We start from the raw sequence: 23,935 nt of genomic DNA on the forward strand, positions 1-23,935 counted from the left end.
GATGCAAGCCTCCATAGTATACATGCATGGCAGGTGTGAGGACTAAAGAATCTCTGGGATGGTATGACTTCCTGGGTCTAGACATGATGGAGTTCAGACACTAGAACCAGGGCCCAGTACAAATACCTCTCCCAAACACTCTATCTAACCAAACCCAGAGATGTGCAGTTAGCAATTTGCACCTCTTTCAGTGCTTTATGTAGGTAGAAGCTCTGAGTTAGAAGAAACCTTAACTTTTTCTTAAGCCCAGAGAAATTCTGTCCTTCATTTCTCCAGTCCCTTTAGTCAAGCATCCATTTCCTCACAAAATAATAGAAAATCATAAAGTAGCTTTAAGGAGCTAAATTCAAACACCTTACATTAGCCACAACTCAGGAAACCAGAACAAAGTAAGAAATTTCATTTTCAACATGAAAATCAAATCCAGTAATCTTACATGTCAATACATGATATAATATAAATTCCACAGGTTGTGTAAAGGGCAAAGTTTAACTACTAATTAATTCTATTGGTTCAACTTTCTTGAATGCAAGTCAAAATCTTAATGCTCATTTAATATAGTTTCATGAGGCCCAATTCAACAACTTCTTTTTTTCCTCCTAAGTAAACATTCTTGTGATATTCAGTTTAGTGTTGACTTTGGTAAACGACATTTACATTTATAGAGAGGTAACTGATAGTCACTCACTAGCCATGTTGCTAAAGTCATTTCAGGAAGAAAGGAAATGACCAAATTCTTAATTTCACACAGAATATAAAATGAAAATTTCATGTAACATTTAAATAATCATAGGGGGGAAAGGAGTTCAATGCTCCAGAACCATCTCTAAAGCTTTCAATCAATTTTATTTATATGCAAAACCAAGAGAAACTGGGGTGGGGGGGATAAAAAAAAGAAGAAAGAAAAAACAAAACACATACAAGGAAGAAAAAAACCAAGCTCCTCCCGATGCTAAAGCTCTCAATTCACTGACAGGCAAATGGCTTCATGCTGCCACTTAATCTCATTTCTTGCATAATGCCCTCTAATTAGCATATCAAAGTGAATTAATACTTCTAGGGCATTAGCAATGGGGAAATCTGCTCCAGGCTCACAATAGCAGTTAAGAGAGAGCCAAGAAATCCTCAAAAACACCACAAACCACTTTGCATTGCAAAACTGTTCAATTTATTTATCCTCTCTCTCTAAACACTTTTACCGCACACTGTTTTACTACTGTTCACCAAACAAAATGATAATTGCCAAAGTTACCAGCATCTGTAATGCCTGTTTAGAATCTTAATTTAGATTATGTTGCAGATAATTCCTATATGCGACCATTTGTTCTATTATAAATGTTAATACAGAGACAGTGGAAATGGTGACATTCTCAATCAGTTAATTTGAATTTGAAATAAAATTTTATGTGATTTTAAAATTTATGATTTTTTTAATGTAAAAGCCACCTGCTGGAGCTGATGCCTAAGAAATATGCTTTGAAAACTGATGTACCACATAAAACAAAACAAAACAAAATCATTTTGTACTAACATATGTTGGCATCTCCTAGATAACGGTTTAAACATCAGGAGAGACCATGAGCATGGAAAGAATTATACTATATGCCAAACTCATTAATATGACCACATAAAAAGGGCTAGTACTCACAACAGCTTAGCACTTTTAAAATACTTAAGCTGAAAGAAAACAAATGTAAAACTCGTAATAAGTATATTTATCCATAATTAGAGTCAAAAAATTGTCCTGCTTAGTCAATTTAACACATTCTAGAATGGAATTATTTGCTAAATTACACACTTTATTCAAATTCAGTGTGCAAACAAGCTACACTTTGCACTAAAAACTATAAGTATAAGCATATTATATGTTTAGGTCATGTCTATGTCAAGGTAATAAGGGATTCTAACTGCAAGACTGCTTAGAAAGAGCATTGTTAAAATCAAGACTTTAAGATTGGAATTTGTTTTCTAATATGTTCTATGTCTGAAGGTATAAAAGATGGCATATTTTTTTCCCAATGGCTCACTCAAGCATTACTTTTTAATTTATTTGCTAAATATAGCTCTATCACCTAGCTGTGATAGCAGTTTGTTTAATTAACTTCTATAACTTTGTAAAGAAAAGAAAATGTGATTAAACAGACCTGGAAAAACTTCACTGATTTATGCCACACTGTATACTGTGATGTAAATGAGTGTCTCTCCACACTTCCTGGCTGGAATGGCCTATAAACGTAGAGCAAGTACTAGGAAAGGTCAGCATGGGAGGGGAGATGGGGAGCTTTGTCAGTTACTACTTCACTCATGCTGATCACACTGATAAATGGCTAAAGCACAAGCCTGCTGAGAAAACAAATAAAACATTATTCTCCTAGTGTCAAGATTGAAATAAAAAGTATCTAAAGATTCTTCACAAAGACTTGAATGCATATGGGAGAAACCGTCTAAATCCTCCTTAACTTGATATGTTGGTACTAACGTGTCAAGAATGTATTCTGAATGACTATTGCATGGTCTCCATATTAAAAAAGTAATGACTTGTGTGGTTCAGAACATTCAGTGTCAATTCTTTTAGAGACCCTCTTCATAAAATATAATATCACCCTACAGCACACCCCCATATAGTACCAAAATACAAATAAGATATAGCTAAATAACACGTTAACTAAAATCTTGCTTTGGATAAAACTTACATACTAAAATCTAAACACTACACAAGTTAAATTAAAGGAAATTCATCGCTGTGAAGAAATGTAGCTTTATGTTATAAAAGTGGGTGAGTTTGTGTGTTGGGGGCAAGTCAGCGCTTCCATTACCGTGAACTAATACACTTATAATTTGGAATAGTTATATAAATTAATAAAAATTACATAGTTACGTTCCCAAATAAAATGTCAAAACCATGCAAACCTGTAATGAAGCTCACTAAAACTCAGGTGAAAAAGAATTACCTGCATAGATCAAGTTAATACTGACAACGGTTTCACTATTTGTATTAAAATATATTTTATATTGAATATATTTAAAGATCCTCCCATTTTAAAGGTATATCTGCATGATACTTCAAGCCAGACAGTTCTAAAACAGCTTGGCAATGACAATTTGTCCAGGTTTTCTACCAACAGATTGAGTGTATTATTGTTTAAGAATGAAAGAAGAAGAAAAAAAAAAAAAATCAGACAAATGTCAGTCTTTTACATCCTTCAAAACCTCCTACAAAACCTCCAGTAAGCATCACAAATCTAAAAGAAATCTAAAAATTGACAAAATACTCTTAATGGCTTTAAGAAAAATATATTGATAAAGCAATATAATTTATGACCTTCCTAACATGCACTGACTTTGTGTTTTTCCTGGTTAATCGCTTAATATTCCCAATCTAAACAGACCATAATGTATTCCTAAAATTGATATAAAATTTGAACTAATAAAGGCCTATTACTATTCAGATCACAAAAATTCTGAGAAACCAGGAGTAATAGAGAAAATAAGATTGGCCAACTGTTGCCATTATTGAAGGTAAACAATGTTCAAAATTCTCTTCTTTCCATATATGTATATCTATTATTGTTGCCATACATACATATTGTATATATGCATGTATGTATATATGTGGGAATGTGGTATTGTTGCTGTTGTCTATAATAAGTAGCTCTTAAAAGCTGGAAAATTCACTCATCAAAACAGAAACATTATACATATATGTATAATGCAATTGCTTTCAAAACTTTGGAGCAAATGGTAACTATACTGGATATAATACAAGATCAATTGAAAATCTGTAGTAAATACAGAACCATTTAGACTCAGAAACAACAATTTTCATATTTCTTTGCTAAATGTTTACTTAATGACTGATCTGATTTTTATACATTGAAAATTAAAAGAATAACACAGCACTGTAACAATAAAAAAGGTAGCAAAATTTTACATGGAAGTCTTATAAAAAAAAAAAAAAAGAGGCCAGAAAAAGATGCAAATGAAACACTAAAAATGTAGGGTGCAAATTAAATGGAAGGGTTAACCTAAGAGTACCTACCCTGTCCTCCTGAAAACTACTCACACTTTTAGCCATAAAGGTAAAAGGTTTAAACATTTCATATACTAAATGAGTATAAAGCTCATTTATAAACTACATTCTTCCCTAGTTCTGATATCTAAAATTCCTATGACTTTCTCAAGATGGATTCTTTTAAAAGTACAGCATTTATAATAGTCATTTTCTTTTCTTGAAACATAAAAAATCCTTCAACCAGCCCAACCAGCCAAGCAGGCCTTTCTCTTCCCCTGCGGACACCTCCTGCAGTAGAGAAGTTCATTAAGTTTTATGATCTTCCCAAGTCAGTCCTGCTTATAAGCCTCACAAAGCCTACAAATCTGGCAAACCATCACGTCTGCCATTAGACATTACTAGTAAATGAACACTATTTAGGGTTTGTGGTGGCAATAAATCAGAGTTTGGTTGGCAGCTATCAACAATGTGTATTTTAACCTAGCATTGTAAAAGGAAAGGTTATGTTGATTTTTTTAATATACACTATTTTTTCACAATATCAGTATTTAGATCATATAATGAATTGCTATATTAGTACACATTAAAAATATTTTCCTTGAAAAAGTGTTTCCTTCATTTTTGAAGGTATATTGTTTCACGAAGGGAACACTTCACAGACAAGATTAAAGTAGTTCAGTGAGTATACCAACAGAAGCATGGGTCCTTACTTCATCAGAGATATTTAATAAGCAAAGGGTGGTAACATGATTTTGTTATCATACTAAAGAAAACCGTAGCCCGTCAACTACGATCTTCCTTGCTTACATAGTTTAAAACAGACACATATCTCGATTTTTAAAGCCTGTAACTTTAGTTGCCTCTAAAATGTATAAATGTCACAACTCAACAATGAAAAATCTTTCTGTCCCAAAATAACTGCACAATAAATTTTATAACAGAATATACTGTTTTTTAAAAAAACAATCATCTTATAGTAAAAGTATAGTTTCCTTACTTCTGAACAAGAAAATAATATAATTGTGGCAGATTGCCCATTTATCTGTCAAAGGGGGAAAATGCCTTTTCATATTTGGTAGGGGAGAAATAAAATGTTTTCCAAACTAAGTCCCTTGTGTGCATCAAAACTGGCAGTATTCACCGCCTGATCAGAAACCTCAAAATCTACCAGCAGTTCTACAAAGACATGATTTTTTTTTTAATGATTTTGTCTTATTTTAAAAGAAAACCAAAACCAAAATCACACTGTCCACTGACGTGGCAGTTCCCACCCGCCACCCCTCTAGTTCACAACTTGTCAGCCCCCTCCCTCCCCTTCACTATGCAGAATAGAGTCATCACATAATATTCCTGATTTATATTCACAAATGACTAGATGAACTTTCTGTAGGTAATTAATCCTTACGTATTATGATAATAGATTAATAAAGTGATTTAAAGAGAAAGTATTAAGTAGCATACACATATTCCCTAACACTTATTTTCTAAGTTCATAATGTCTCTAAAGCAGGACTGCAAAAGCAGGCAAGGGATAGGCCCTGGAATGTACTGCCCAGCTTTCTCTGCTTTGGTAACACTAATGTCTACACAGCTGTTTTATTTCAAATTGAGGGCTGAGTCTAGCGATCCTGTCTCCTTCTAAGACTGGGTTTAGAGCTGAGGCAGAGCTATGGATAGTAGGGGAGAAAGGAGAAGAGAGAGAGCTTCACCCCATCAATCACTCAGTACTTAAATCCCATCCCTCTCGAGCTCAGAGAGGCAGGCAAGAGGATGCCTCTGCCCAGACAGCCGCCTTCACTGTCGGCTGCTGGCTTTTTATAAAAGAGATAACCTGCAAACTTAGGTCGCAGGTCAACGCACAAAAAGAGGATCTAATTTACAAGTTATCACTGAAAGCCCAAGAAACAATTTTCAAAACACACAAATTTCTTTTGTCTGCTCTCTCCTGGTTGTTAAATAGCAATAGCCCTACCAAAGCTCTCTCTGACCATAATCCCAGACTCTGAAAAGACTTGTTTCTTTTCCTAACTCACCTTTGACATGTCGTTGACTACACTTTCCTTTCAGAATGGTGTAACTAAGTCCTGTACAAATAAGCAACTGGAAGACGAACACTTCTTAATTGAATTTCTCCTGCTGCTAAGTGTTCAAACATGAAATGCTGTGTAGTTCTGTGTGCTTAGACCAAAACTTTAAAGGGACAGAAAATAAATACAAATCATAAAGAAGGGTGTTCTTGCTAGAGAAGAGCATCAATTCCCTCTCTTTAGTAATATAGTGCCATATAAAATTGAATCAATCTTAATATTCACAACACAGTCAATATTCCAGTGCTTAGCTGTCAGCACGAACTGGAGTGGAGCCCTGATAGCAAGAAAACCCTTAAAAATTAAGCAACATAAATGTCCTAAGAGTATATACTTTTATTCACCCAAATTAAAGCCTTCAAGGTTCAATGCTGGACGTCTTTATAGTTACATTAAAATCATCTAACATTTTAAATCATAAGGTACTCAAAAGGTGGCTAAAATCAATATATAATAAGTCAATAATTTAAAACGACTTTGGTTTTCAAAATGTAAAGTGTTTCACCAAAAAAAAAAAATCATTAAAAAAAATCATGGCATGAATGAAAAGCAAATAAGGTTATTTCTTTAAGCTCTCAATACTTACTAATAATTATGGTTTAGCATGCATACATTAAAAGGGAGCAATAGACCATCATCCTCCTCTTTGGCTTACTTTTAGGAATATGAATAGTACCTGTTTAAATAGAGCATGACTTAACGCCCTACCTAACAGTCCTAGGCAGTGTATTATTATTTGTAAAATCAACTCAAAGACAGCCAAACATTGAAACATTAAAACAGCCTTAGTTGGAAAATGCAATATACTGGACTTGATTTTTTTCTTCTTTGCCTCAATTTACAAAGGGGCAACTTTAAAAAGCAATACAACCCAACACATACAACAACAAATAAATCAATCAATGGTAAAGCTTGACTGATGGAGGGTTGTTTTTTTTTTTAACCATATACAGGAAAGATAACTAAACACAAACTAAAGCATGTAAAACATATGCATATATGTATATATATGTGTGTGTATATATATATATATATATATATATATATATATATGCACTTTAGCTTTACACTTAAGTCAAGAGTAAAAATACCTTAAATAGAAAAAGTCTGACAAGAAAGTTAAACTATAAGGAACTGTCAGAAATCCCCCTACTCTGTATCAGCAATTTTCATTCTAGCACTTCTGCAAACCTATCCTACTCCTGCCCTGAACTTCAGAATGTTTGTTTCATCAGGATCTGTGGACATCTTTATATATTGAAGCTCAGTTTTACAAGTGTAGCAGTTGTAAGACAGAGGCTATAACGTAAGTACTAATAGGCATGATACATTGTATATGCCTAAGCACATGATTTTCCTTCCTGGATTCCTAAAAATCTTCCCACCTAAAGCACCAAGTCCAGGGTATTACTGAGGTGTGTTCGGTTGTGTCTTCTACCAGTAGAACTAAAGCTTAAAACTGTCTAAGTAAAACAAAGTTCTAGTGACGCCTCTCCAGGGGAACCGGTCCCTGGCATCCAGTCTCCCACCGCTCCATTTAAAAAATGCTACACAAGGCAAAAAGAGATAGGAGAGGGCAACTAGCTAGAGCCCCCTCCCCGACTGAAACCAGGGACTACCTCCTAGGGAACTGCGACCCAACTCCATTCTCATATACACTTCATTTTGTACCAAAGCAGAATTGAGAAATAGACTCCAGATTTATTGCAGTTTTTTTTTTCTCTCAAGATCAGGAGGTGGGAAGCAAAGAATGATCAAAGATGGCGGTGCCCAAAAGCAGCAGCTCTCAACTGGAGAGTCGAAGGAGTAGATCTGACCCCACCTTGGGGGTCTCCGGGCCCACTGTGAGCAGCAGAGTCTTACCTGTTTTCTCTTTGATCTCACACAAGACGCTGAAGAGCGCCGGTTTCATTCTGTGACAGTTCAGAGCATGTTTCCTAAAAAACAAATAGCAAAACACAAAGGTATTAGCATCACCTATTGGAATAATATGGCGCCTTCCTTTAAGTTAGACCCAAGATTTAAAACCGGCCCCCAGTTTGGAAAAGCTCTTTTGAACCACGGGAAGTCAACAAAAACTCAAGTTTACTAGTTCGCAACTGGCGGCAAGCTCTAGCGGCTGAAGCTCCAGCCCGATAGCAGCGTGACCCATCTGCTGGGTCGACAGAAGCCTCGGCGTACACAGGAGTGACCCGTGCATGAGGCTCCGCTCCGGGGGCCGCGGCGGGGACCCAAGGGACCAGACCGGAGCGGAGAGAACCCCAACGCCCAAGCTCCACAAGAGGAGTGGGCGCAGCGGCCAGCCGGCGGCTGATAATCAGCGGGTGACAGCTCCGCAAAGTTTGCCAAGCGGCCCTCCCTCTAGAGAACTTGGCGCTCCCGCACAGGGTTGTGCGGGGAAGCAGCCGGTCACCCCGGACTGGGCCAAGGGGAGTGGGTGCCCCGAGTCTGGGCAGGCGGAGAAAGTTGCACTTCCCTGCGGAGCGGCCACGGACCCGGCTGGGACGCGGAGCGCACTGGGGTCCGGGCGGGAGGTTTAAATCTGGGAAGGGGACCGGGCAGCAGGGCACAGACGAAGCAATGATCGAGTTTGTCCCGACCCCGGCGAGCAACTTTGCCCGCGCGATGGGGGACACCGCAAGTGCCCGGCGGGCGGAGAAAGTTCCCGCCCGCGACTGAGGCCCCGGTCCCGGGAGCCAGCCGGGACCCGAGCCCGGCTCCCGTACACACACAAAAGATGCTTAATGAGACGACACCAACTTTGCTTGCGCCTCGTCCAAGCTCTGGTCGGTGATGGTCATGATCTGGTGGAGGATGTCGCCGATGTCCTGCTTCCTGCCGTCGCCGTCCGCCCCTTCGTGGCCGTGAGGGGGAGGCGGCAGAGCCATACCCCCCTGGACCGAGTGGCCGGCCAGGTTCACCCCGGCCAGAGTCTGCAGCATCCTGGATTGATCGTCCATCCCGCCGCGCGCGGGCGGGAGCGGGCGGCGGCGGCGGAGGCGAAGGCTGAGGCGGCGGCGGCGGCAGCGGCGGCGGCGAGGGAGGAGAAGAAAGAGGGGGAGGGGGAGGGGGAGGCGGCCGCGCGCTCCCCGCCCGCGCGGGAGGGGGCGGCCTGGCCCGGCGCGGCCCGCGACTGAGGGGACGCGGACCGGCGTCCGGCTCCGGCTTCCGCCGCGGAGGAGACTGAGGACAGCGGCGGGCGGAAGCGGCACGCTCGCCGGCGGAGGCGGAGGCGGTGGTGCCCGCTGCCCTCACGCGGCCGCCGCGCTGCCTCCTCAGCGCCCCGCGCCGCGCCGGGCGGCCCCGCACAACTTGGTCCTCAGCGCCAGCCGAGTTGCCGGGACGCCGCGGCCGCCGCCGCCCGCGCCAGCCAGAACGGTCCCCTCCCTCAGCCGCCTGCCGCCGCCGCCGCCGCCTCAACCGGGCGGGATCGGAGCACCGGCGGCCCCGAGGGAGGGAGCGGCGGCGGCGGCGGCGGCGGCGGGCTGCGGAGGAGGAGGAGAAGGAGGCCGACGGGCGGGCCGCGGGGAGCGAGAGGGGCGGAGGAGGAAAGTTTGGGAGCGGGCGGGCCGGCGCGGCGGGGACACGGAGCCCGGTGGAGGGCCCCGGCGGGCCGCACGCTGGGCGGACAGCAGATTGATGAGGCGGGAGAACTCGCCGCCGCCACCTCCGGTGCCGCGCACCCAGTCAGCAGCCGCCGTGGACCGGGCTCGAAGGCCGCTCGGCTGAGGGATTGACAGGCTGCCAGTGCCACTCACTCACTGCGGCCCCGGCGCCCGCGGGGGGAGGGGCAGGGAGAGCTGAAGGGCGGGGGAGCGCCCCGGATGCCCCGCCTTCGGAGGCGGAGCCTTCTCTCATTGGGCTTTGCACCTCCCGCCGCCGCCACTGGCCCCGCCCCTAGAACGCAGCCCGTCCCCTCTGGCCTCTGCTGTGGGGCGCCTGAGAGCCAGCCCGGGAGCCTTATGGGCTACTCGCGCCGGCGCTCCACAGATGGTCGGTCAGTCCAGCCAGCAAAGTGTTGTCCCCGGATCCTGCTCCTTCCCTATTATTAGCAGTTGGGGACTTAGAGGTGTTATATAGGATCGAATAAAGTGTTCCCGTAGCCGACAGCGTGGTTCCCCATTGCATTAGATGAGCTTCACGCCTCGGACAGTGCCTGGTATACTTTCCCGCTCTTCATATCAAGAGGTGGTACCCTCTGGGCACAAGGCCGCAAGCCCAGGGCCAATCGCATTGCGCTCAGCGCCGAACGAGGCGGGACAGAGCCAAGAAAGTGTTGTCCCAATTGGAGCGTTCGAAAGCCCTGGGCTGAGACCGGGAAAGAGGTCTAAAAGCCCTGCCCGTCCCACGGTCGCTATGGTAACCCGAAGTCAAGGCTAGGAGTTAGCGCTGGCTCTAGGGCCTTGCGCTGTCTGTCCCTCAAGGAGTGACCAGTTAGAGTGGGAGCCTGTGGTTTCGCATGGACAGAGCTCTTCTCTGAAAAGGTAGCAGCAGATGGAAAGGTCACAGAAACATGTCGGCTGAAGAGAGTGAAGTCCAGGACTAATTTCTAAGCTAACTGCCCTTTGCACACTCGAGGAGTCCTGGAGATCCCGGGACTACTCTGGCAGGTGTGCGGAACCTGCCAGAGCGAGACAATAGTCTTACAGACAAGTTTGTTTAGAAATGGACTGGATTGACAAATTGACCCCTTTGGCTGTAGTCAACTTCAGATTTGCATACCAGTAACACCTCTTCATCCATTATACTCCTGCCCAAGAGAGACTAAAGACTTAAACGGTGTTGGAATCTGCACCTACACCTACGGTGGAGTCTTGAGGCTGATCTAGACCTCATCTCTCAGGCTGAGGATTCAACTTGATCTCATTTTAAACCCATGGAGATGACCCTAGGTTAAGTGTTTAACTGGTGGCTCTTACCTCTAAACATTCCTTTCTCAGACTCAATAAGCGGTCTTACCTGAAACTAAAAATAGAGGTGTGAGGAGATGAAAAATGGCTGTTACTCTGCAGGGTTGAATGTAGGACAAGCAGTTCTTTAAATGCCAGATGGAGTCTTGGAATAAAGCAGGCTACTCAGTTCCAGGTTCTTTCCTTCGTATGTTGAGTGTGATTTTAAATACTCCCCACTGCAAAGCTAACAGCCAAACTCACAGGCCAGGCAAGCTACAAGGCTTACCAACTGCACAGCTGCTGGGGAAGGAGTTCCAGACAATCTACCTTGCTTAAGTCCAAAGAGCCTCCTTTGAGTTCATTAATATTCTCTGCTCTTGTGTGTGTCAAGTTGCTGATTCTTCAAGTACTCATTATGAGTTACAGCCATCATTGATTGGATTTTCTCTACTCTAAACTTGTTTTTCAAACTGTCACCAAATCCTTTCGTGCTTTTTTTTTTTTTTTTTTTTTGGTATAAAGGAGTGAGAGAGCAAGCAAGATGTAAAATTCACAGAATTTTATCTGAAAGATGCTGCAAGCTCTAAGATTCCTTCCAGCTCTGAAATTCAATGATCCTGTGAGTCACTATTAGGCCTCCTTCCTGCCCTCCTTCTAGGCTCATAATCTTGACTAATCAGTCATGAGGATGAGGCTAATTAGCAATGGGGATTTATGGTTATTCCTAGCCTGCTCCAAACAATGAGTTATGTAAGCAAAGCAACGTATATAAAAATGTAAATAAAATTAAAGAAACACTTAAGCAAATAAAGACAATTGGGAACTATGGGCTATGTAAACAAACTAGAACATAAAAACATAAATTAGAATTAAGGAAGCACTTAAGCAAATGCCAGCAATTAGGAATAAAACAAACTTGTTAAATGCTTGACATCTGCAGCTAGGTTACGGCACACACCTCTAAATCTGTGGTCATTTGGAGGAAGGGAACCCTGATATTTCTGCAGTGAGATCAGACAGACCTTTAGCTTAGGAGACTTCCCATTTGGTTATTATTATTATTATGATAAGTGAGAAAAGCCAGTAGGTCCTAGCAGGGTTTCCTTCACAGGCTCACTGGCAATTGCGGTTAAGATAAAGTGTATTTTGTAAAGATATTATTTATTTTTATTTTTATGTGTATAGGTGTTTTGTCTACATGTACATCTGTTAGACCATCTGTGAGCCAGGTGTCCGTGGAGGACAGAAGAGGGTGGCAGATTCCCTTGGGACTGGAGTTACAGGCAGCTTTAGTATGGCATGTAGATCCTGAGAATCAAACCAGGGTCTTTTGGTAGAGCAACCATGATTCTTAACTACTGAGCTATTGCTGTAGTCACCTCTCTCCTTTCTCCTCTCTCTCTCTCTCTCTCTCTCTCTCTCTCTCTCTCTTACACACACACACACACATACACTGTTGCTGTTTATTTGTTTGTTTGTTTGTTTGTTTTAGCCTAAGATCTTGTGTATACCCTGGGCCAGCTTGAATTCACTATGTACCTAAGGATGGCCTTGAGCTTCTGCTCTTCCTGCATTTACCCTCCAGAGTGCTAATGGTTTATGCTCTGTTAGGGGTGAAATCCAGGCATCCTGCCTGCTAAGCAAGCCATCTACCACCTGAGCTACACCCCAGACTCCCATATCTGAGGTTGCCTTACCTCTGTTCAGTAATGTAAGTCACAGTCATGCCTTCACAGATTAATAGACTAGACCCTCCCTAAGTGCCTGAGTCTCTCTTTACTGTTTGTAAAGTAGTGATTACTTTAAAAGTCAAGGAAAATGTAATTTACTTTTGGCAAGTGGACATTCTTGTAACATTAACAGTGACAAAGTAGTATTAAGGGCAAAGTGTTTTAAGATGTGACTTCAATATGTAACTGGCTTGCTTTAAGGAAGAAAAAATAGAACTTAGCTGGCTAAGAAAAAAATGTTGTTTTTTTTTAAGAGTTATTTATTTATTTATTATATACAGTATATTCTATATGAATATACTGTAGCTGTCTTTACACACCAGAAGAGAACATTGGATCCCATTACAGATGGTTGTGAGCCACCACGTGGGTTACTGGGAATTGAACTCAGGACCTCCGGAAGAGCAGCAAGTGCTCTTAATTGCTGAGCCATATCTCCAGCACCACCACCACCCTTTTTTTCCCTGCATATATGTGTGGTATATGGATATCAAGTTTCTTCAGGTATCCTAGCCCATACCCATATATACCCATATAAAGTCCAAAGTAAAATGTAGTGTGTCCTGCACTGTCACTCGCCACCTTATCCCTTTTAGGCAGGGACTCTCACAGAACCTGGAGCTAAGCTGATGGTCAGCAAGCTCCAGAGATCTTTCCCCACACACACTGCCGCTATGGCTGTAGGAATTCACAAGCATGCTTAGCTTTTTACATGAGTTCTAGATATTTGAACTAAGGTCCTCTTCCCTACCACACCATCTCCCAAAACTGTTAGATTCTCTAAGTTGCCATTTTAGAAAAACTCTCAGTGCTTATTGTCTATGTTGATTAGTTCTTCACAACCCAGGCCTTAACCGGGGAAGAAAGACTCAACTACAGAACTGCCTCCATCAGACAAGGCTATGGACATGTTTATGGGATGTTGTCTTTTTTTTTTTTTTAAAGACTTATTTATTTATTATATGTAAGTACACTGTAGCTGTCTTCAGACACTCCAGGAGAGGGCGCCAGATCTCGTTACAGATGGTTGTGAGCCACCATGTGGTTGCTGGGATTTGAACTCTGGACCTTCGGAAGAGCAGTCAGGTGCTCTTACCCACTGAGCCATCTCACCAGCCCCGGGATGTTGTCTTAATTGCTAACTAATGTGGGAGGACTCAGCCTAATGTGGGCAGTGCTATCCTGGGTAGGTGATCCTAGAGTTTGTTTTAAAAGTCGCTAAGCAAGGCAGGAGAAACAAGCCAGTAATCAGAGCCCCTTCATGGTCTCTGCTTCAGTTCCTCAATCGAATGTCCTGGAGCTTTCTCGATGGTGGGATGTCACTGCTGCCTTGACTTTCCCTTGATGGTGGACTTTAACTCTTTCTTCCTCCGAACTGATCTGATCAGTGTGGTATTGCAGTAAGAAAAGGGTAAATCAGAACATTCCTCACAGTGTGGCTCTTCCATTGTTTCTACTGCTTTAGGCGTGAATCTCTAGACTTGGCCTTTACACCGGATGCTTGCGACATGTAGCATAATCGAAGGATCTGTGAATATCTACCAACCCACCTTTCTACAATAAGACTTTTCAAAGAGGCTGAGGCAGGAGGATTCAGAATCTGAGGACAGTCTGTGTTACACAGTGAGACAGATACAGAAGACAGAATAATGATTGGGATTCGTGTTTTCTGAAAAAGTTTGCTAAAGAGCACCATCATTTATATGCATTGATTCCTTGTTGTAATTAGTCCAACACTGTCTCTTCTTTATATAGACAGCACTAGGGCTAATACTCTCAAGTGTTTGGCTGTCATCTATTGGCCCTCCTTATTCATGAGGCATGATTCAGACCAATGGCTATGTTTTCAGTCACAGTCATGGTCTCTATCTTCTGAACCTGTCAGGAAGGAGAATTAGGTTTTTTTGTTTTGTTTTTAATAGAAATAAAACCAGTCGGTCAGCCATGGCTCTTCTCTCCTGTGTCTTCTGCTTCTCTCCACGGTGAACACAGCCCTGATTCTTGGATGGCAGCAGGGGCTATCTAGTGATAAGAAAATGATCATATAAGGATAAAAATCAACATGGTTGATGGTTTTTCCTCCTTCTAAGGCTCATAACCACATCTGATCATGAGGGACAATGAAGGACATCCTACAAAATATTTGGCCAATACTCCTAGAAACTGTCAAATTCTCCAAAGAGTTGTGAGAACTGTCACAAATAAGAATAGTCTAAGGGAACCTGATCTTATCTCATATCCAAGATGAAATCTGGAATAGGAATATCAGATTTTTTTTTGAAGCTAAGAAACTGTAAACTATGAAATTTAACTAATAGCAAAGGTATCTGTTCTAGTTAACATAAACTGTAACTTGGTGCAGCATAGAATCATCTGAGAAAAAAACTTCCATTGAGGAATTGCCTGGACAAAATTGATCTATGGGCATGTCTGTGAGAGATTGTCTTGATATTTTACATGGAAGAGCCGAGCCCACTGTGGGCAGTGACATTCCTAGGCAGGTGATCCTGGGCTGTGTAAGAAAGGAGCTAACCTTGAGCCAAGCAGCATTTCTCCACGGTTTCTACTTCCAGTTACTGCTGAGTTCCTATACAGACCTCTCTTTATTTTATTTTATTTTTCATTATTTTATTTTTCAAGACAGGGTTTCTCTGTATAGCTCTGGCTGTCCTGGAACTCACTTTGTAGACCAGGCTGGCCTCAAACTCAGAAATCCACCTGCCTCTGCCTCCCAAGTGCTGGGACTAAAGGCATGTGCCACCACCGCCCGGTCCTGCAGACCTCTCTTAATGATAAGCTACACGATGGAATAAGCCCTTTCCTCCGCTAATTTGCTTCGAGTCACAGTGTTTTCTTACAGCAACAAAATGAAACTTGAGTAGTACCACATTAATATGCTAAAAAAAACAGGATGTATGACACTGAGAAGTCCTGTATTAGCTTCTCATTTTTCCTGAAAAGATCTTAGAGTAAAAAATAAATGCAATATAACATTTGCCAAAATAATCCTGAGGCTGGGTGTGGTACCCAAGCCTATAATCCCAGTGTATAAGAGATGGAAGCAAGAAGGTCAAGATCATCTTCAGCTACGTAGTGAACCCAAGGTTATCCTGGCTGCCTGATTCCCAGAGGCTAGCTAGATGGCTCAGCAGGTAAGCATACTTGCTTGCCAAACCTGACAACTTGAGTTCATTTCCCATGACCTACATGGTGGAGGAAGAGAACTGACTCTAGCAAGTGGCATATACAATATGGCAGGCACCTCACACACATAAACATACAATAAATAAATACAATTTTAAAAATCAAACAAAAAGATCTCATCCTTGGTGAGGAAGAAGCAGGTAGATTTCTGTATGTTGAAGGCCAACTGGTCTACAAAGTGAGTTCCAAGATAGCCAGGGCTAGAGAAAGAGAACACACTAAAAAAAAAAAAAAAATAATAATAATAATAATAATAATAAAACAAGCAAACAAAAAGTAATTAAGCACTAGATGTGAGGATGAGAACTAGGGAGACCCTAGTTGTCTGGAGGTATTGCTAAGCATCCACACCAAACCAGCATCACAAGGGAATATCCAAGGGAAGGCACACATGAATTCTGTTCCTATTAGAAAACATCTATATAGAGAGTTTTCTGTTACTTGTAGATAGATGATAGAAGCACTGTAGGAAGGAAGGAAAGAGAAGGCAAAGAGAAGGAAATGAAGGAGCGAAGGAGAGAGATAATAAGCACAATGCCTAGCACATATTAGGGGCAAGAGATTACATGGGTTGTTTTGTTTTGTTTTGAAAGTGTGTTTTGTTTTTTGAAGGCTTGTTTTAGGAGTGTGAGTTTTGTTGTGAGTTTGACTGTGTGGTTAGGTGTATTGGTTGGTTGGTTGGTTGGCTGGTTGGTTAGTTGGTTAGTTTGAGTCAGAGTATCACTATGGGGTCCTGGCTTGCCTAAAACTCACTGTGTACCTACACTGGCCTTAAATTCACAGAGATCCATCTGCCTCTGCCTCCCAGTTGCTGGGATCAAAGGTATGTGCCACTATATCTGGCAGATACATTGTGGCTTTTTTTATTTTTAAAGCAGCATCTCAAGTAGCTTAGGCTGTCCTCAAAGTGTAGCAGAGTATATCCTGCAACTCATAAATCTCCTGCTTCCACTTCCCAAGTCCTAGGCTTACAAGTGTGTGTGAACGGTCTGCTGTTTGTACTGACTTCCTGTGAAGTACCATCCAAAGCCCTTGGAGTTTGCCAAGTGACTGGAAATGGAGCTATTCATGAGCTCTTATATCACACCTGGTTCTATGCTAAAGACATAAGGTAGCAGCTGATCACCAGAAAATTCACTGATAGTTAGAAGGTTGGGGTTGTGAGCCACCTTCACCATCCAACAGAGGAAAGGAAAAGAAATTCTGAGTTCAGTCCTAAGGCCAATGATTGAACCAATCAGGCCTACCCACTGTATTAATTACTTTACTGTTGCTATGACAAAATCCAAAAGCAACTGTCTATTGTCTTAGGGTCTTACTGCTGTGAACAGATACCATAAACAAGACAATTCTTATAAGGGCACCATTTAATTGGGGCTGGCTTGCAGGTTCAGAGGTTCAGTCCATTATCATCAAGGCAGGAACATGGCAGCATCTAGGCAGGCATGGTACAGGAGGAGCTGAGAGTTCTACATCTTCATCTGAAGGCTACTAGCAGAATACTAGCTTCCAGGCAGCTGGGATAAGGGTATTAAAGCTCACACCCACAGTGACACACCTATTCCAAAAAGGTCATACCTGCTACAACAGGGCCACACCTTCTTTTTTTGTTGTTTTTTTGTTTTTTTGTTTTTTGTTTTTTTTCGAGACAGGGTTTCTCTGTATAGCCCTGGCTGTCCTGGAACTCACTCTGTAGACCAGGCTGGCTTTGAACTCAGGAATCCACCTGCCTCTGCCTCCCAAGTACTGGGATTAAAGGCATGCACCACCACGCCCGGCGGAAGGGCCATACCTTCTAATAGTGCCATTCAAACTATAACATCAATTTAAGAAAAAAGTTTATTGTGGCTTATGGTTCGAGTGGGATAAAGGCCATCCTAGCAGGGAAGGTGTGAAATGGCAGCAGAAGAAAAAAACTGGCTAATCACATTTTCATTCATACACAGGAAGCAGAAAGAGCAAGCAGGAAATGGGGTGAGGCTACAATTTCTCGAAGTCCACCCCCAGTGAACTTAGCTCCACTTTCAACAAGGCTCCACTCTTCCTAAAGGTGCCATAATCTCCCCCAACAGAGCCACCAGTGGAGGATCAAGGGTTCAAATACTGGCGTAACTGGGGGACATTTTCCATTCAAACCTACTACAAAGTCATAATGAAAAAGCTGAACACCAGTGTTCATGAAATTGCCTGCATGACAAATGCATCAGTCTGTCAGGAGGAGGATGAGCTCTTACTGCAGAGAGAGTGGCCCTCATTCTGTATTCAAGGCCATCTTAGACTTGATCTTGAGCCATCCTGTTGACTGGACCTGATTTGCATCCTTTACAACAATACCATAATCATTAAGTATATAGAGTTTTCTTAAGTTCTGTGTCATTCTGTTGAATTATTGAACTCAGCTGAGGAGGGACATCGGAATGCTCACACTCGTAGTCAACATGATCAGAAATGAAGAAGGCCTGGAAATCCTGAACTTTTGGCTGGCTTCCATGCCCTTAATTGGATCAAGGATAATTCAGACAATTAGCTTCAGAATTTTATCACCAATACCCTAGAGATAAACAGAAGTTAAGGTTCGTGGACAGCTGTGTGAGAAAGCCAGGCCTTCTTAAGTCCTTTCCCCTCGGCCTCAGGATGCTTTCTTACTTCGACCAAGTTCCATGTCTCTGCTCACCCGAAGCTGAGTCCTATGATTGCATTTTCTGTCCTTTGAGAAGTAAATATGGATTTCTGAAAGTCCTGCTGCTTATAGAAGCCTACCTTAGTCAAAAGCATTTCTTTCCTCCTTCTCCTTTCCTCTCCCCAGCCTGCAGTGGAGGGATAGGACTGAAGGAGTCATCTGGGACCAGGAGATGGCCTGAGAATGGTGGACATGACCTGAAACAACAGAGCAGGAAATGAAGCTCCTAGGCTTCTGGTAACACACTTGCTTGCCTTCTGAACATCTCTTACCTGGGGAGGAGTGAAGCTACAGCTTCCTTAAGCCAGTGTTTTTGTACATATTTCCAGTATATGTAGGCAAACACAATCCTAATACTAATTAACAAGGAAAGCAGAATCTAACAGAAAGTAAAGTTATGGCCATTAACTCTCTAGTTATGATCTGTGAGTCTGACCAAGCCTAGTGCTCTAGGCCTGCAATTCAAGTCACCACAGGGCTGAGACAAGAAGATCCCAAAGGCGAGACCCCTGGCTGTGTTACTAGGGAACCAAGGCCACCCTGAGTATAGGGATAACCTCACCATAAAAGGTAAAAAGAGGTCTAGGTTGTGTCTTGGGGGTAGAGTACTTGCCTAACATGTGTTCATGAGGCCTTATGCTCCAGCCCCCTACCCCCACCCCCAGGATTATAAAATAAGTAAACAGGGCTACAAGCAGACTGGAGTCAGACTGGAGCCAAGTGAGATCCTAACTCCACCCCTCGGCTACTCGGCTATGACATATTACTTATGTCTTTCTTGTTACTCTGCTTTCTTATGTGTAAATGGCTGTCTTGAACTCTTGGACTCAAACAATGCTCACCCTCAATTTCTCAAGAACCTGCTTCTACAAGCTGCAGGCTCCTACTTGCTTAGCCCTTTCTTCTGCTCGCCTTCATTTCCTTTCCCCTTTTCATTACCTCTTCCTTTGTAACCCTGTCTATCCCTGTCCCATACTTCATCGCTTTATATATCAGGCTTGTTTCTTCCTCAGAGATCCACCTTGTCTTTGCCTCCCAAGTGCTAGGACTAATGGTGGGCACCACAATGCCCAGCTCTTGTTTCTTTTCCTGCCTTCTTTTTCTCCTTTCTCTCCCTACCATTTCTCCCTCAACAACCTATTGGTTCACCCTTGAGCCAGCCGTGTGGCTCAGACTCCAGCTCCCCCTCCATTGTCAGAGTTCTAAGAGCTTCCATAAGACAGCCTTTATTTATTTATATGAAATAGAGTCTTGCTATGCCCTCTTGGTTGGTCTGGGATTACCTATATAGACCAAGCTGTCTCTGCCTCCAACCCATATGAATATAGGGTCTCTATCTGGCACAGGTTAGGCTCAAACTCCTTAAGTCTCTTGAGAATAGCTTTGAACTTCTCATCCTCCAGTCTCTGCTTCCTGAGTGTTAAGATGTAGTAATCAAACCCAGGGCATTGTGCGCATTAAGCAAGCACAACACCAGCAGGAGGTAGCCTTCAGGGAGACTATGTATGTAGCCGGACACTCTCCATAGCAAATTATCAATGTCAAAGCAAATTGTGACGTACTTCCCCCTGCACATTACTACAGTCATTCCATGGACTCTTCCTTTACAACGAGTTTCCTAGCCAAGTCTTATAGTCAATTGTCTGGAAGTTTGCAGTACCTCCCCAGGCTGAAACTCAGGACTTGAGGCATGCTAGGCAACATCTGTGCTGCTGAGCTGCACCCTAACCCTGAAGGTGATGCTGGAGGGATCTCATATAATTGTAATCACATAGCATCTGGGCGTACCCGCTTCACAGCCCACCCATGCAGTGGCATCTCTCAGAATTTCCTTTTTGAGATGAAATAATTGTGCATTGTATTCATACACTGCATTTTCTGCATCTATTATCCATCAATAGACACTTGTGTTGCTATGGCTACCGTGAATGACTCTGTGAACATGAGTGTCTGAGTGTTCAGTTCACTTCCAGGTTCAGTGTCCAGGAGTGAATTGCTGAGTCCTATCATGACACCATCCTGAGGTTTTGAAGAACCTGCCCTATGGCTTTCTGTAGCCTTCCTGCCATTTTGTGTTTTCACCCACAGTGCACAAGAGTTGATCTACTTTTAATGTAGCTCCCAGGAATCTGTCTTATATACGTGGTTCTTTGAAGGCGAGGTCTAGTGACACTGAACCTTATATTCTGAACTGTACCTAGGATATAGTTGATCCCTACAAAATACTTGTTAAATAAATGAATAAATAGAATATTTTTCAAAATCACTATCATAAAACAAAGGCATATTCTTTCATTTAAAACATCCCAAAAGCTTCAGCCAAGGTTTAAATAAATGCTGAATGGTGTGCCTAGAGAGATTATTTTTTAAGGTGGTGCGTAAATCCCAAGTTTCATTTCTTCACAACAAGTAGCCCAGGGTGTATTTCTTTCTATCTCCCCAGCTTCTTGTCAACACCAGGTTCATCTCCTGGTCCTGTTTCTTTTCTAGGCTCACAATAAAACTGATTTAAAGTAAAACTTCTTTAAGAATTATGCTACGATATGCTGATGGGAAAATAAATTTTCTAAAATTATTTTTTCTAGCCATAAGGGGGCCATCAAAGAGTTCTTGGTGATATTATCTCCTAAGAACTTATGTGCAGGTTGTAAACTTCCTTCTGTTAGAAGCCACAGCATGCTACCTTTTCATGATCTCTTCCATTTTGGATCTCCAGTTCAGATTTAAACACAGAAACAGCTCAATGGACTCACAAAGACCTTCTATACCATTGTAATTAAGGATGTGTTGATAAGGCGAAGTGCCTATTCAAGTATATATTTAAGGCTTTATATTTGTACAAATATGCTCCTGGGATATTTCCCTTAAAACGCATTTCCTATTCTGTTTCTCGTGTGTGTGTGTGTGTATGTGTGTGTGTGTGAGATTCGGTGTGTTTGTAAGGTGTGTGTGTGTAGTATATGTCTATGTAGGGTGTGTGTATGGTGTATGTGTGGTGTATGTATGTGGCATGTGTGTGCTTTTATAGTGTATGTGGCATGTGTGTGCTTTTATAGTGTATGTGGGGAGATGGGGTCTGTGTGTAGTAAGTGTGGGGTGTGGTATGTATGTGCCATATGTGTGTGGTGTGTGGGGGGAGGCTTGTGTGGGTTATATGGGTGTGTGGTGTGTATGTGCTGTGTGTGTGTGGTGTGTGTAGCATGCATGTGTGATATGTGTTTGTGGTATATGTGTGTATGTGTGTGGTGGTTGTGGTGGTAGTGTATGTGTGTATGAGGTGTGTGTGAGTGTGTGGTGTTAGAGATCAAATCTAGAGCTTGACACATACTACATATGTGTCATACCACTAAACCCAGCTCCTACCTACATGTTACTGTTACTCTGTAGCAGAACGATAATGGGGAGAGTGAAGTGAGTAAGTCAATGATGGCTCATGTGAAGGGAGACAGGGAGGCTAACCGTGTGTGAACATAAATACTATAATGCTTGCGAACTTTTGTCATCTGTGACTATTCATGGCTATTTCAAGAAAAAAAAAATCACAGCATTAAACCTCTGGGCCGGGGATGGGCAGTTGGTCCAAGTATAAAACAGTTTCTCTTCATAGACAGTAACGTTATACAGACTAAACTCATTATATTTAGGAATTTATATTCATGTGTGTATACATATATATGCAATTAACAATTAATTTTTAAAAAGAGGCCATGAATTTAAAGGGGAACAAGAAGCGGGTATATGGGTGCCTTTGGAGGGAGGAAAGGTAAGGGAGAAATGTTGTAATTAAATTACAATCTGAAAAGCAAGCAAGAAAGAAAAAAAGAAAAAGAAACATATTTGTTTGTGGACAATTCAAACCAAGGATATGCAACCAATAGACTTCTGGGATAAATCTTAGTCAACTGAACAGGGAGAAGTGGAGAAAGCGATAGAAGGCAGGGCAGGCAGCAGACACCTTGAAATCCCAGCGCTGGAGAGATAGAGGGGAGCAGATCTCCGTGAATCGGAGGCCAGCCTGGTTTACACAGTTCTAGGTCACACAGTGAGGAACTGCCTCACTACTCCCAAACTACTCCAGGGTCCTGCATGGCTCTATGCTGTCTTTGTACCCATGACCAACAACTGACACCCCGTTTTCACCGAGATGGAACATCTCCCCTCTCCGAACCTACCTTTTCTCTTCCTCTTTTTGGGATCACTAAATCCCAGAGATCCCAAGCCCACCAGAAACCATTAGTTTATACTAATTAATTAATTTTAAAGGGACAGGGCTTGGAATAAGGTAGAGCCCCCCACAGCTCCCAGCTGCGAGGCCTTCCTTCTTCTGTTCCCACTGACCTCAGACACACACACATCTCCATTTCGGAGATGAACTGCCCTGTGGTGTTCATTCCGGTTCTTCTGCACTAGGCTTCCTGCTCCGTGAGCACTGGACACAGTGAGAACCAGAGTAATGAGTTGGCCTTCTGAGCTGCCTCAGGAAGAGACTGAGTTACATCAGTTACAGAAGTATGGGAGAGACAAGATGAGTGGATAAGAAATAAGGCCAAAGTGTGCAGAGCTGGGCTCACTGAGCTGACACATTGTAGCTGACCTTACCGAGGGCCAAGAACCACCTGAGTGCTAGTGTCCCGTGGGCAGGAAGAAAGCCAGTACAGCTCTGATTGTCCTAATGGAGCCAATGGTTTCTGGGGAGCTTGGGATCCCCCAAGATCCCAAAAAGGGGAAGAGAAAAGGTAGGTGAGGAGAGGGAAGATATTCCATCTCGGTGAAAACGGGGTGTCAGTTGTTGGTCATGGGTACAAAGACATGGGTATATAGCCATGAAGGACCCTGGAGTAGTTTAGGATTAATTTAGCCCAGAGATCCTACTCTGAGCTTTTGGCTGGGGATATTGCTATGGTTAGTTTTAATTAGGAATTCAATAGAATTGAGAGTCTCCTGGGAAGAGAATCTCAACGAGGGATTTTCTTGTCAATATGCCCCTGGGCACTGTGTTGATTACCTTAACAGAGGTGGGAAGACAGACACATTTTGGAAAGTTCCATTCCCTGAGTTTGGATCCTGATGTATAGAACAGAGAAGGTAAACAACAGGCAAGCCTGCCATTCGTGTTCGCTCTCTCTCTCTGTCTGTCTCTGTCTCTCTCTGTCTGTCTCTCTCTCTGTCTGTCTCTGTCTCTCTGTCTCTGTCTCCTTTCTGTCTCTCTCTCTGTCTCTGTCTCTCTCTCTTCTGTCTCTCTGTCTGTCTGCCTGTCTCTCTCTCACTTGCTTGCTCTATCCCTCTCTCGCTCTCTCTCTCTTTCTTTCTCCCTCCCTCCCTCTCTCTCT

The 23,935-nt window shown here is 42.7% G+C and overlaps 1 protein-coding gene across 2 annotated transcripts in view; it reads right to left on the reverse strand.

Moving 5' to 3' along the window:
• The window catches only part of Pbx3 (PBX homeobox 3), a 195,143-nt gene extending 185,968 nt beyond the window's left edge, over positions 1–9,175 (reverse strand). For both annotated transcript variants that reach the window (XM_029474112.1, XM_021185105.2), the window contains exons 1-2: positions 8,860–9,175; positions 7,963–8,036 (exon numbers count right to left, since the gene is read on the reverse strand). In XM_029474112.1, coding sequence (XP_029329972.1) covers positions 7,963–8,036; positions 8,860–9,059 — 274 coding nt within the window. In that variant the 5' untranslated portion in view covers positions 9,060–9,175. The remainder of the gene's footprint in view (positions 1–7,962; positions 8,037–8,859) is intronic.
• Between the last annotated feature and the right edge of the window lie 14,760 nt (positions 9,176–23,935).

The sequence above is a fragment of the Mus caroli genome, chromosome 2 (genome assembly GCF_900094665.2).
Source record: "Mus caroli chromosome 2, CAROLI_EIJ_v1.1, whole genome shotgun sequence".
Taxonomy (NCBI): domain Eukaryota; kingdom Metazoa; phylum Chordata; class Mammalia; order Rodentia; family Muridae; genus Mus; species Mus caroli.